At 36.8% G+C, this 15,088-nt stretch overlaps 1 protein-coding gene across 1 annotated transcript in view; it reads right to left on the reverse strand.

Annotated features, from left to right (window-relative positions):
- The window catches only part of LOC140164860 (rho GTPase-activating protein 17-like), a 113,068-nt gene that overhangs the window by 32,020 nt on the left and 65,960 nt on the right, over positions 1-15,088 (reverse strand). The window contains 5 exon segments of the mRNA XM_072188238.1: positions 26-92; positions 301-439; positions 441-556; positions 2,269-2,337; positions 3,076-3,193. Of these exon segments, the coding sequence (XP_072044339.1) occupies positions 26-92; positions 301-439; positions 441-556; positions 2,269-2,337; positions 3,076-3,193 (509 nt within the window).

Raw genomic sequence — 15,088 nt, forward strand, 5'->3', positions numbered from 1 at the left:
CTTCAACACATCCCTACCTACCTGCGACTGCATGCATGTACACTACCATAGAGGTCACTCATGTCGAGTTGAACATTGGAATCAAATGCCGCCTGATGGGAGAAATATAGATATTAAATATTGTAAAATATAATCCATACAGTAATTTTCTTATGATCAAACAGCTTTCCAACAGATTTTCAATTGTAAATTGCCAGGTCTTTGACCATATCACACAATTCAGGGATCCATGTAAGTGTTAACAAATCTATTTCCTGACATTTTCTTTGACATTATGATGACCTTTGACATTATACTGACCTTTATCATTTTGACCTTTGTAGTAGTGCCAGCGATTCGAAACAGGCCCTCTTCATCTATACCTAACTCTAAAAGCCAGAATATGCACATCTGAATTGGTTCTGCAATGTCTGATTCTCGTATTTTGAGATGCTCTTCAGGGGATGCCATACACAGGTTGGGTTGGGTCTTGGTCTAGGAGTTCTTTCATTCTGGGTATTAGGCCTTCTAGTCTGACTAAGGCATTTCTGTGGTACTGTGCTTGGGCTTCTACCATCTGCAAAAATAATATGATATCAATTAATTATGAAGAAAATAGTAAAATAAATAATCCTCTGTTTCAAAGCTCCTTCACAGACCATGTTAAATAATTTCAACTCTTATCATTTTTAATTCTGACAAATTTGGCCATTCATTTTCAGAAAGAAATGCAATAATTTGTCAAATGGCTATGCAGTGAGTCTAATTCTATGTGAAGAATAAAAACAACATTACTAGCAAATGTAATATCGTCAGCCAGCTACACTAATTGCCTAAGTCATTTTTGTAATTTTGAGAACAAAAGAACAAAATGTGCTTCAAGCATGCATCAGTTACATAATCACCCAAATTATTTTGGATTATTCCCTTTCATTTGTATCATTATCATTTGTTCTTATGTAAAGATTGGTGAATAAATATGTATAAATGCATGTTTGAACCATATTTTGTACTTTGTTCTCAAAATTACAAAAAAATGACTTAGGCAATTAGCATAGCAGGCTGACGATATATCTGTGTATCAAGCTCTCAATGAATATTAACATTTAGATAGGTTTTGAGATGCCTGCAATGTTCAATAGTAAACAAAATGAAAAATTATCAGATTTTTTACATCAGTAGAGCTTTGAGATAAAGGATTAACTTTTTGGCCCAATATATCAGTGTAGTTAAGGTAAATATCAAATAATTTTATTTAAACAAAATTGAGTTGTTTAACCTAAAGCCCAAAATTTTCTGCTTTATAAATGTCAAATTCTGCTTTCTTCTGCTTTGGAAATTTTACATTTTTTTTTACTTTGCTCACAAAAAGCTTAATTTTACAATTTTAGTCTGAATTATAGTCCACATTTTATGGTAAAACAATCTTTATGATGTTACATTTTGAAGCAAATTTTAATATTTATATCATTTTATTGATAAGATTGTTCAATATTTTCATTTTTTATTGGGTTTTGATGTTTTTTTATTCTCTTTTTATGAAAATTGCCTTTTCTGCTTTTCATCGTAACTCTGGAAAACTTTGGGCTTGAGTTTATCCCTAAAATTCTTGAGACCTGTTAAGTCTAGATTACTTTACGTTGGAATGCCAAAATTAAAAAAGAGGCAACAAGATTAGACTTCAAAATTACATACATGTATGCCATGTTTGTGTGTTTCTCAATATTCACCTATAGACATCAATGAATGTTGTATATTTAAAACAAATGCTATGTTTTTTTTAACTGCAAGAACTTTTTGTCATACAGTTCATGTACATTCTGTTAAAGTTGCCTGTGTTACTGACCAAGACCAAGAGCTGTTTGCTGAAAGTCATTACACCTGCAAAACAAGCTAGAATTAATAACCATGATAACTGTAAGTGTTTGTCATTGACCAAATGGTTCATGGCAAGCTGTAGATACCACAGAATACTTTGGTATCTCAACAACAACAAAAGATCAACCTACCAACTCAAATAAATTTTGAGCTGAAAGGGCCAACAGCCTAATGCTCAAGCTTAAAGATGCACCTCATCATTCAATTTTGGACTTTTGCCAATCAATGTCTGAGGTCTTCATGTGATACAAACCAATATAGTGTATTTAGCATTATGCACTGGGCTATTCAGAGTCCGGAATCCAATTATTTTCCACCCTTGACTGTCATTGTTCTTCATAACCATGCCTCTCCTTTTTAAAACTACAAGTAACCAAATCAATTCTGAAGAGGACAAACATTGATACTTACATCTAAAAGATTTCTTGCAAACTCTCCCTCTTTGGCCACTAGGGTCATCATTTCGGTTGCTAATGATTCCTGTAATCAAACAAGCAAAATGGTCATTAGGCTAACCAAATGTTAACTTTCTGAAATTTTTGTAGCACACTTACAAAATACTTTCTCAAACAATTCACTGTGGTCCCTTGGTGTTGGGCGATTTGACTACTTCCCTCTGCGGAAGTAGTCAAATCATCAACACTTCATGACCAATAGTTTTGACTACTTTCCCTCAAAACATGTTGTATTTGTATAGGTTTCTTAACATCACAAATATCCATTTTAAAAGCCAGGGCAAGGGGTGAAAATAGAGGAGAAGCGGATGGGTGATCGAGATAGGAGGAAGGGAGGAAAAGAAAGGAAGGGGGGAGAAGGGATGGGGGGAAAGGAGAGCGAGGGAGTGACAGGCGCCTAAAGTGTAGGCATAAGAAAGAATAAAACACTCAAAAAAATATCAATTTCAGCTGACCTCAGTTTCTAACTAGTTCTTGGAGCCCAGTCAGGCTTAAAATACTTTTATTTTGCTGTTTTAAGTTATTTCTGTAAGGGGATTTTCAATAGTGTCTGCTCTGGGCAACAAAAGTATTAATGTTGACTTCATGCATCTACTTGTGCTGGATAAATGTGGGAATCAGAGGGATCCTTCCAAGGAAATATTCTCCCAATTCAGAATGTGTAAGAAATTGTGGTATTAATATTGCTATTTTGTAGGGAATTTAGTTTATCTTTGAGGGAATACAGGCCTGCATCTACTATTAACATATCTGTGCTACCTACCTTAGCACCCTCTACTTTCATTTGTGATACATCATATTGCTCTCTTAGTTGTTCTACTTTTATGGAGTGTTCTTGCATATTTCTGCCTCCAGATGTTGCCCTTTGGGCTTGAGTATAACTGCAATGAGAACAAACAAACAAACAAACAAACAAACAAACAAACAAAGAGGATAGGTTACTTGGCATACTTTCATTGTGTACTCTTGCATACATTTTCCTAGACATTGCCCTTTAGGCTCAAATGAATTGAGAGTATAAACAAAATAGTATGGATCCATTGGCCTACTTTCACTTTTAAAACAATAGCATAAGTATGAGAAAGGAAGTGTAGCAAAGAAGAAGACAAGTACTACACAAGGAAGTACACCATATGAATACAGCTATGATGACAATCAAGTGATTTGTGCATTGAGATTAGTTTCAGACATTGGATTCAGGTTAAGTAAGATTTCTGAATATGAGTTGCCACTGGTGACAATCACAAATATGCTTAGGGTTAGGATTGTTCTGGTTTGACAGACAAATTAAATCAAAAATTTGGTATAGACATGAGCTGGAGGGTGAAGGTTGAGATTACAATGGGAGAAGGAGCTTTTATTCTGAAGTCCATTTTCCTATCTGTTAGGTCTAGAATTTGATACTTGCAAGACTGGCTGTAGATGTTCAAGTCCAAATAGCTCTAAAGATCCAAACTTGTTCTGCAACCTTTTGACATGTCAATCATTATTTAAAAACATGTCTATTTAAAAATTATCAGACTACAAGAGGTATTTGACTTGTGAAAGTGATGCACTTGTATTTCTGACACAGTTTTCTGATGAATTATATTACATTTATACTGTACTATTACATTTTATTTGAAGCATAAAATTTGGACAATTTAGAAAACGGAAAAAAATCTTTTGGACACATTTACATTAAATTTTCCTAAAATTGATAGTTTCCTTCAAGGTATATAATAGGAACAACAAAAATTGTGGGGATGGGATGGCAATTTCAGGAATGCATGCGACTTGTGACATTTGCCAATGTGTGTTCATACATATGAAAAATTATATAGAAAACTTGCTTTACAAACTGCCTTCCTGTTGTGTAAGATAAACACAGACCAAGTATGAAACAAGAAGTGATGTTATGTGGTACAGTGAAATATTTTCTCACAAAACTGAAACACCGGTATTGCCTGTTTTCAACCATTGAACACATCACTTGTTAAAATAAATAACAATGTTATTTAATCAAATTCATTTGTCGATCAAACAATATAGGCATTTTTGAAAATTGAGTTATATAATTATTACCTTAAACAAACATTAGGCTATCAATAATAATAATAATAATAATACACAGATTTAGAGAGCGCTTTTTAAATGAAGAAACAAAGCTATGCTATGGAAAAGGAAAAATACAAGAGGGAGGAAACATTAGGTGAAAAGGTGAAGTAGCGCTCGGTGGGCGCCGGACATTGGGAGAGTCACAAATGTGGGAAGGCAAGCCATATACTGAAAACACCAAAGATCTAGCATACTTGGCTTTAAAGTTCTGAAGTTTTGTGATGTGCATTTAATCATTGTTAATTGTTTTTATTCCATATTTTTGAATCTCACAGTAGCTCGATCAGGGGATCTCCCATACTTTGTCCTCTATCACCGTTTGATCCAATTATATTTTAAAACATGTTTGCCATTGAAAAACAAATATAATTAATATAAAAACAAATTTTTGACATGTTAAGAAAAACAGTGATACATCCTGGACCAAATCCTGAACAAATTCTGTAGATGTTGCAATATTCAACTTACTCATCTTAAAATTGACACAAACAACAGAATGCAATACTTCTGAGAAATAAGTCCAAAATATTTATAACCATGATGCATCATTCTGTGTTCAATAATTGTTCCCTATGATATCCCATAGCAACAACCACAAGTTACCCAAGTTGGAATTAGCTGTAAACTCCTCGTCATAAGGTGGACTTGGAATTAATAAAATGCATCGTAATGAAGCAGGCAATGTTGTTTATTTTTCTCCAGCTTTGACATGAACTGTGAATATTTTGCAAGGGTAATACTTTTAAACTACTACATAAAACTGTCTACATGATGAGTTGTCCTCTCTCTACTTATATTAGTTAGCAGTTAATTTTCAGCAGATTGTGGAAACCTTACACACACAGTATTATATGATTACAGTTAAAATTACTATTAGGAATAGAATGAGCATTAAGGGTTAGGTTTAGGTGATAATCCTGATTTATTCCATGGGTTTAACCTAAGTATACACATGCCTAGCTCTAAATAGCCTCCACTTCACTTACATAGCAACCACACTATATTTACTAATAAGCACACTACAAACAACATGCTACATAACCCAATTCACCCATGAAAAGCAGGCTAAAGCAAATCTTTCAATGCCAAGTTTTGCCTTGGCATTTAAACTGTTTCTCTATTCCTGACACACATTAGCAGACTCTTGTCATTTCCTTGATACTTTGTATAGATCAACCAAAGTTGTGTCTTGCATTATAATCTGTATGCTTCTATTGTTTCACGATTTTGCACTATAAATATAGCCATTATAACTCACATTTGGGTGATCAAACTGTAGATGATAAAGTATTCTCTTCTCTTTTGTCAACATTTTGATATTGTAATTCTCTGACTTTGTCCCCCATTTTGCATATTGCGTTAAAACCAGTGAGTGTAACAATCATAATAAGTGAGTGAGTTCCTAGACCCTGTTATGAATTACATATTTCCTTTAATATAAATGGTGCTATGAGATGTGTAAATCTAAAAAGGATGTTTGAAATACCGTAAACATTCCCCTAATGGCGCTATGGGCTCCCTTGACATAACTGGAATTTTAAAGACACAAACTAAAACTGCCCTCCCATAAAAATACCACCAGCAAATACGGGCACATACCCTTAATTCTTGTTGGGATTTTAGGAGGAGGGAGCTCTCTATTTGGACATATGGAATTTACCCCCAGGCAAAGGAGCCCAGGTGTGCCATTACGCGAACGTTTACGGTATATTGTGTGATGTGCCCTGAGTAATTTGATTTAATTTAATTATTTAACTTTGTTTACAAGCTGAAAGTATTTCATGAGATGGGAAACCCCTTATGCGTGCAAGATAATGGTGTGGAAAGTCGTTTTGGAATTCCCCAAATTATTGTAAACAAAGTCAGAGCTATGTTTGGAACTTGGAAAGCCCCAGTTCATTATTGCACCATCAGAAACCCCCAGGAAGTGATGTAATGTGAATGTGTATAATTAATCTTGGGAAATCCCAAGATTGCAGCAATGTTGTGAAAATGTGATTGAAGTAATGGTTTATTAATAGATGATGGGTTTTTGCATGAGTACTGCTATAAAAAGCTGGAGGCTTTTGTTGGGACTTTACAGAATGTCATGTGAGATTGAAAACTCCACATGTGTGTGATGGTCTTCGTGCTTCAAAAAAGAAGTACATTTAACCAGTTTATATAGCCAATAATTGAGCTAATTTTAATACAGCAACGAAGAAGACAGCGAGCACACAAAAGTGCTCTTCCTCATCAAAGGATTAAAAGTTCTTCTGTCAAATTGCTGGAGTTTGCTGGGTTTGTGAAGGCCACGCATCTGTCAAAAAACAGCGGAGCTGTGTTAAAGAAACCTGTTCCCTGGAAAAGAGTGATTGGTGAAAGAAACACCATTTTTGGAGAAAGCAGCGCAAGGAGATACATTCGTGGAGATAGCAGCGCAAAGGAGATTGGAGGAAGCATCATCATTTTCGTATGAGGATTTTATACGCAAGGATTTATAAATGCAAGTGTACTATGGACATCGCTGATTTTAGCAGGACAAGTGAATAAGGATATATTACATCAGTCGTCCAGAACATTGCAAGAACTCTAGGATCACCAACAAGAAGACAGCTGGTTAAGTACTGATATAGTAAAACTGTCATTGTGTGATTTTATTGTATATGCGATATTGTTATTATATGTACCAATCATACTCTGTTTTCAATTAAAGACTTAGATTTTGTTAGCTTAAACAAACAGTGTATTTGTGTTGTGCATTTGTGTGAGTTCGGGAAAAAGGTGATTTTGGCCTTGAGTCAAGAACGACTCGAAAAAAAATTGGGGGCTCGACCGGGGAAAATACACTGTAAAAAAAGTTAACATTAATTTACTAAAGTCTTGAACGTGAAAGTACAGTATGGCAGAGTTCAAAGCAGAAGAGTTTCTTGAAACTATAAATTGGGAGAAGTTTGATGAGTTGAAGAAGCCTGATTTATTGGCATTTGCCCAACATTATGACTTGAAAGTAAAGCAAGCTACAAGAAAGCAAATAATCAAAAATGCCTTGATAGATGTTTTGGTCGGGAAGATATTTTTGATGAATCCTATTTGGAAGAGAAACTTGAAGTAGAAATTGGTGGGGACTCAGCATTTAAGTTGAAAGAGTTGGAAATTCAATTAGAATTGAGGAAAATGGAAATGGACCAAAAGAAAATGGAAATGGATCAAAAAGAAAAACTGGAAATTATCAAGTTAGAGAATGAAAAACAAGAAAGACAAGAAAGATTAGATATGGAGAAACAGAAAATGGCAATGGAAGACAAAGCGCGCCATGAAAAGATGGCGCTGGAAGTACATTTGAAAGAAAAAGAAATTGAGTTTGAACAAGAGAAGTTGGCTAAGCTAGGTGATAATACTCATCAAGTTTCTCCTCAAAGTCAAAGTCAGGGTTTGATGTTACAAAGTATGTAAAGCTTGTGCCTAAATTCAAAGAGAAAGAAGTTGACGAGTACTTTCAACATTTTGAAAAGGTAGCTACAAATTTGAAATGGCCTCCAGAGCATTGGACCCTACTGTTACAAAGTAGTTTTGTGGGGAAGGCCAGGAAAACTTACTCAGCTCTACCAATAGAGAAGTGTAATAATTATGAAGAAGTTAAACAGGCAGTCCTTAAGGCCTATGAATTGGTGCCTGAAGCATACAGACAAAAGTTCAGAGATTCAAGAAAGCAAGCAGATCAAACCCATGTAGAATTTGCTAGAGTAAAAGAACAAATGTTTGACAGGTGGCTTGGTTCAAAAGAAGTAAACGATGATTACGGCCAACTTAAGCAATTGGTTCTTATAGAAGAGTTCAAGAAATGTGTCCACGTTGACATTAAAACCCATTTGGATGAAAGCGCTAGCAAAATTAAGACGCTAAATGAGGCGGCGACAATGGCGGACGACTATGGCTTAACTCACAAATTGAATGGGAGTAGATTTGGTCATAACAGAAGTTATTCAAACAGGTTCAGCCATAATCAACCTAGAACAAATCAGGGTGGTACACAAGAAGGAGATCTCAGTCTAATTCACAGCATAGTGCTGGTGGTAGAGGACCCCAGGGAGTTCAGGTAACAGAGCAAAATTTGGGACTGAATTTAAAGCCAAAGTAACTTGTACTCATTGTAAGAGACCAGGGCATACGATGACCCAGTGTTATTTCTTAAAAGGCAGACAAGGCGCACAAAAACAGCAGCAAACTGCTAGTAATACTGTAGGATGTGCAGTGTCACTTGAGTCAAAGAAACAAGTCAGTCAAATCAAGAAACAAGAATTCCCACAAAAGGGAGGTGAGACAGACAAGGTGTGTGAAGAATTTGAACCATTTGTGTTAGAGGGAGTAGTATCACTTGGTGAGAATGGTAGTCCAAAGCCCATCAAGATTGTGCGAGATACGGGTTGTGCACGGTCTATGATTCTGGAAGGAACTTTGCCCTTTAATGAGGATAGTTCAGCAGGTAATGCTTTGATCCAGGGTATTGGGATGGAAATAATTAGTGTACCTCTCCACAAAATTAACTTGACATCTGACTTGGTTTCTGGTCCTGTAACCATAGGAGTTAGACATGAATTGCCAGTCAAGGGAGTGTCCATGTTGCTAGGAAATGATCTGGCAGGGGGGAAGGTTTTTCCTGACCCAATAGTCACAGATAAGCCCTGTATACAGGATGATAATAATGAGGAAGAGGAGATATTTCCTGCATGTGCAGTGACACGGGCAATGAGTAAGAGAGCCTCATTAGAAACAATTGAGGACAACCAAATTGATGACTTAGGCTACAATTTGGAAGACACATTTGTGTCAAAGTTGAATGAGAAAGAAGATAAACTTCCTTCTCCTGGGGATAAAAATACCCCTAAAGAGGACGCAGCCTCTGAGCATGAACAAATTGGGGAAACCATGAAAGACCCATTAAGTCATGACAAGCTGATGCTGGAGCAACAAAATGACCCAGAACTCAAAGAGATCAATCAAAGGGCATTGACCCTAGAAGAAGCAGAACAAAATTCTGTCTGTTTTACAAACAAGATGGTGTGCTAATGAGAAAGTGGCGCCCACCTGATGTGCCTGCCGATGAAGAGTGGAAGGTAGTGCACCAAATTGTGGTACCAAAAGTCTACCACACTGAAGTTATTAACATAGCACATGATAGTCCCATGGCAGGGCATTTGGGTGTTAAGAAAACTCATGAAAGAATTCTGAGACATTTCTGGTGGCCCACTCTCAGAAAAGATGTTTCTGAATATTGCAAAACATGTCACATATGCCAAGTAGTAGGGAAGCCAAATCAGAAAATACCTCCTGCTCCATTAAAGCCAATTCCAGCCTTTGATGAACCATTTAGTAGGGTTATTATTGATTGTGTAGGCCCCCTACCAAAGACTAAGTTAGGTAATCAATACCTTCTGACAATTATGTGCGCGTCAACACGCTTTCCTGAAGCCATACCTTTGAGAAATATTAAAGCAGTGACAATAGTGAAAGCTTTAACCAAGTTCTTCACATTTGTGGGGCTCCCCAAGTCCATACAGTCAGACCAAGGATCAAACTTTACTTCTGGAGTATTTCAGCAGGTCATGTATCAATTAGGTATAGAACAGTATACCTCAAGTGCTTACCATCCAGAATCACAAGGTGCACTAGAAAGGTTCCACCAAACATTGAAAAACATGATCAGAACATACTGTTTGGAATTTCAGAGGGACTGGGATGAGGGAGTGCACTTGTTGTTGTTTGCTGCTAGGGAAGCTGTTCAGGAAACTTTGGGATTTAGTCCTTTTGAGTTAGTGTTTGGACACACAGTGCGCGGGCCCTTAAAGTTGTTGAAAGAAAAGTGGCTCAATGAGAAATCAGATATCAATTTGTTGGATTATGTCTCCAATTTTAAGCATAGGCTTAACAGAGTAACTGATATTGCCAAAGAAAACTTGAAACAGGGTCAGGCCAAAATGAAACAATGGTATGATAAACATGCCAAAGAGAGAGTGTTCAAACCAGGTGACAAAGTTCTAGTACTGTTTCCAATTCCAGGACACCCATTACAAGCCAGATATCATGGCCCATGTGAAGTGGAGTCAAAAGTGGGTGAAGTATATTATATTATCAAGACTCCTGGTAGGCGTAAGAGCAGGCAGTTATGCCACATAAATATGCTCAAAGAGTATGTTGAAAGAAGTGACAGTGGCATTCCAAAACCTGTGTGTACAGTAAAACATGCTGATAATGTAGACAAACATGCCGATGTAGACAAAATCGCCAATGTAGACAAGAGTAAAGATGACAATTCTGATGTCACATTTGACCAGGATAAAGAGCTGGAGCACAAAGAGTATAATGTAAAATTGAACAATTCTGATGTGCTCACTAATTTGGACTCAAAGTTAGGTCATCTTTCTCAAGATCAACAAAGTCAAATTGCAAATTTGATTCACAAATTTGACAATATATTTCCTGATACGCCAAGTAGAACAAATGCTGCATTTCATGATGTAGATGTTGGTGATACAAAACCAATCAAGCAGCATCCTTACAGAGTCAATCCATTGAAAATGGAACATCTCAAAAATGAGATTAATTATATGCTAGACAATGATATCATAGAACCAAGTAGTAGTGAGTGGAGTTCACCATGTATTCTTGTTCCCAAGCCTGATGGTTCATACCGATTGGTGGCAGACATGAGAGCTGCAAATGTTCATTCAAAGACAGACTCGTACCCAATTCCAAGAATTGATGATTGCATAGACAAAATTGGGAATGCAAAATTTGTTAGCAAATTTGATCTTTTGAAAGGGTACTGGCAGGTTCCACTCACAGACCGTGCCAAAGAGATTTCTGCTTTTTGTACACCATTTGGTCTTTACCAATACAAAGTTATGCCATTCGGGTTGAAAAACGCCCAGCAACATTTCAGAGAATGGTGAACCAAATTGTGGCAGACATAGAGGGATGTGAAGCGTATGTAGATGATTTGATTGTTTACAGTCAAACTTGGGAACAACACATGGAACAACTCCATCAATTGTTTGAGAAGCTGTCTGAAGTACAGTTGACAGTCAATCTGGTAAAAGTGAGTTTTGCCATGCCACAGTCACATACTTAGGATATGTTGTAGGTCAAGGTCAGGTGAAACCTATCAAAGCCAAAGTTGAAGCAATTGAGCAATACCCCACACCTGTAAACAAGAAGGCACTCATGAGATTTCTAGGAATGGTTGGCTATTATAGAAAGTTCTGTCCAAACTTTTCAGAGATAGCAAGTCCTTTGACTGATTTGTTGAAGAAAGATGCAAAATTCATTTGGTCAGAACAGTGTGAAAATGCTTTTCACAAAGTCAAATCGATACTCATGAGTTCACCAGTGCTTACTGCACCTGATTTTCAGCAGTAGTTCAAGTTGACTGTTGATGCCAGTGACATAGGCTGTGGAGGTGTTGTGATGCAAGAGGGTGAAGATCAAATAGATCACCCCATTTGTTACTTTTCAAGGAAATTCAACAAGCACCAGAGAAATTACTCCACAATTGAGAAGGAGTGTCTAGCATTGCTATTAGCATTGCTACATTTTGATGTGTATTTGGGTACCACAGTATACCCTGTGCTTGTTTTCACAGATCACAATCCCTCACCTTCATCAACAGGATGAAGAACAAAAACCAAAGACTGGTGAGGTGGAGTTTGACCTTGCAAGAGTAGAATGTGGGCATCAAACATATTAAGGGAAGAGACAGTGTAATGGGTGATGCCATGTCCAGAATTGCATAAAAAACCTGACAAACAAAGATTTCCTTTAAAAGGGAAGTTGTGTGTGACAAGTAGTCACTGTGTATGATGAGTTAAACACTCAAAGTTGATAATAGGTTAAAGTTGATGTAAAGGAAGAAAATATTTAAGAAAGTTTTCATTACATTGAACTTTCTTCTTTTAAGGGGAGGGTGTGATGTGCCCTGAGTAATTTGATTTAATTTAATTATTTAACTTTGTTTACAAGCTGAAAGTATTTCATGAGATGGGAAACCCCCTTGTATGTGCAAGATAATGGTGTGGAAAGTCGTTTTGGTCCCCAAATTAGTGTAAACAAAGGCAGATCTATGTTTGGAACTTGGAAAGCCCCAGTTCATTATTGCACCATCAGGAAAACCCCCCAGCAAGAGATGTAATGTGAATGTGTATAATTAATCTTGGGAAATCCCAAGATTGCAGCAATGTTGTGAAAATGTGATTGAAGTAATGGTTTATTAATAGATGATGGGTTCTTTGCATGAGTACTGCTATAAAAAGCTGGAGGCTTTTGTTGGGACTTTACAGAATGTCATGTGAGATTGAAAACTCCACATGTGTGTGATGGTCTTCGTGCTTCAAAAAAGAAGTACATTTAACCAGTTTATATAGCCAATAATTGAGCTAATTTTAATACAGCAACGAAGAAGACAGCGAGCACACAAAAGTGCTCTTCCTCATCAAAGGATTAAAAGTTCTTCTGTCAAATTGCTGGAGTTTGCTGGGTTTGTGAAGGCCACGCATCTGTCAAAAAACAGCGGAGCTGTGTTAAAGAAACCTGTTCCTGGAAAAGAGTGATTGGTGAAAGAAACACCATTTTGGAGAAAGCAGCGCAAGGAGATACATTCGTGGAGATAGCAGCAAAGGAGATTGGAGGAAGCATCATCATTTTCGTATGAGGATTTTATCACGTAAGGATTTATAAATGCAAGTGTACTATGGACATCGCTGATTTTCATGAGGACAAGTGAATAAGGATATATTACATCAGTCGTCCAGAACATTGCAAGAACTCTAGGATCACCAACAAGAAGACAGCTGGTTAAGTACTGATATAGTAAAACTGTCATTGTGTGATTTTATTGTATATGCGATATTGTTATTATATGTACCAATCATACTCTGTTTTCAATTAAAGACTTAGATTTTGTTAGCTTAAACAAACAGTGTATTTGTGTTGTGCATTTGTGTGAGTTCGGGAAAAAGGTGATTTTGGCCTTGAGTCAAGTACGACTCGTAACAATTGGAAGTGGGGTTTCAGAAATCAAACATGTCTTTAAAAAAAAAAAAAAAAAAAAAAAAAAGCAGCGATTTATAGTGCGCTACGCACAGGCACAACGCTTACACGTTGATCCACAAGCCTCAGCACACTTTACAGGTTGTCGCTGACCACTACGGCCCACATGACATCATTCCACATACCATTAAACAACAAATCATGGACTTTGCTGCTTCAAGAGCGCACACCCTAGACATTCCACAAGTAACCATTGCAACCAGGATCAGCTCCCCGAGTTTCGTACGGGTTACAACAAGACAAATTAGCAGTGAGTTCCTTGTCCAGGGGAATTTCAAGCGAACTCAATTTTCTTTCCACGTGAGCGTACTAGGCACCGCCAGGGTTCGAACCCACAACCTCTCGCACCACAGTCGAACGCCTTATCGATTGAGCTAACTTGACTGCTTTTACACTATACTAGTGACAATTTTATATCCCCCTTTTAACCAGGATTTTTTTTTCCTTTTTATCTTTAAGTGCCTTTCATCTTTATCATCTTCATTTAATTACCTTCTGCAGACCAACCTTGTACATGAAGATTCTCTTTTTGCAAGGGAAAGCATGCTTTAATACCATGTCTCACATTACTTTATGCTCTTATGTATATTTGAAGGCCACCTTACTTACTCTCTGGTGCTTTTATTTATCACTCATACACTACCATTGAAAACAAATGATTCTTTTCTGCAGATTTTTAACTCAGCCTGCTAATGTGAAGTCCCATCATGGCCTGATGAACAATGAAGGTGTGTTTACATTACAGCATGTTATAGATGATATTGGGAACAGCTTATTTATACAACATGAAAGTTTTGAGCATCTCCAGATTATTTTGACTAAGTTTAAGCAGGACTTTTCTCAGGCTTTGAGACATACATTTTCCCCAAGTAAAGTTTAAAGTTTCCTTCACTAGAGTGCCTGTAAAAATTCCTTTCACTTGTGATATATCCTACTCCTTCTTTGTGAAACTGACTTTTAGGTGCACCATAACCTAAACTTGGAAGCAGAATCACTTTTATAACATTCTTTTTAGTGCACAGCATTTAAATATGCTACGCAGGGACGGTGCAATTGAATGGCTGCTCACAAGATCTGCTGACTCTTGTCAACAGTACTTCACCCCTCCCAGTTCACAAATGCAGACGATAGGTACATGCATCTACTATGCTTCTTATTATGCAATAGTTTTCAAATAGAGCTCTACGATCAGTTAATATGGCTTGAACTACAGACAGTAAAAGAATTAGGGTACCAGTTATTTTCACTCCTGTATATCCTAAACAAGGAGAGATAAGAACCAGCAACCAATAGCTGCATCTTTCAGCTCCGATTTAAGACCTTATTTATTGAAATTGGTCAAGAAAATAAAGACATGGTGATCCAAAGAAAATGAAAATTCAAAAGTTGCAGATTGATCCATTGGATGTCTTATTAATTTGTACACAAAGTGTTTTTGAAGAAGAGAACAAGTGCTGTGCTTCCAATCGATTATAACATTAAAATGCAACTTTTGATTTTGCTCCTTCCTTAGGTTTTTGATCGCAACTTCTTTAATACTCAACCGATTTCAATCAATGAGGTCTTAAATCAGAGCTAAAGGGAACAGGTATTGG

Source organism: Amphiura filiformis, chromosome 11, assembly GCF_039555335.1.
Source record: "Amphiura filiformis chromosome 11, Afil_fr2py, whole genome shotgun sequence".
NCBI lineage: Eukaryota > Metazoa > Echinodermata > Ophiuroidea > Amphilepidida > Amphiuridae > Amphiura > Amphiura filiformis.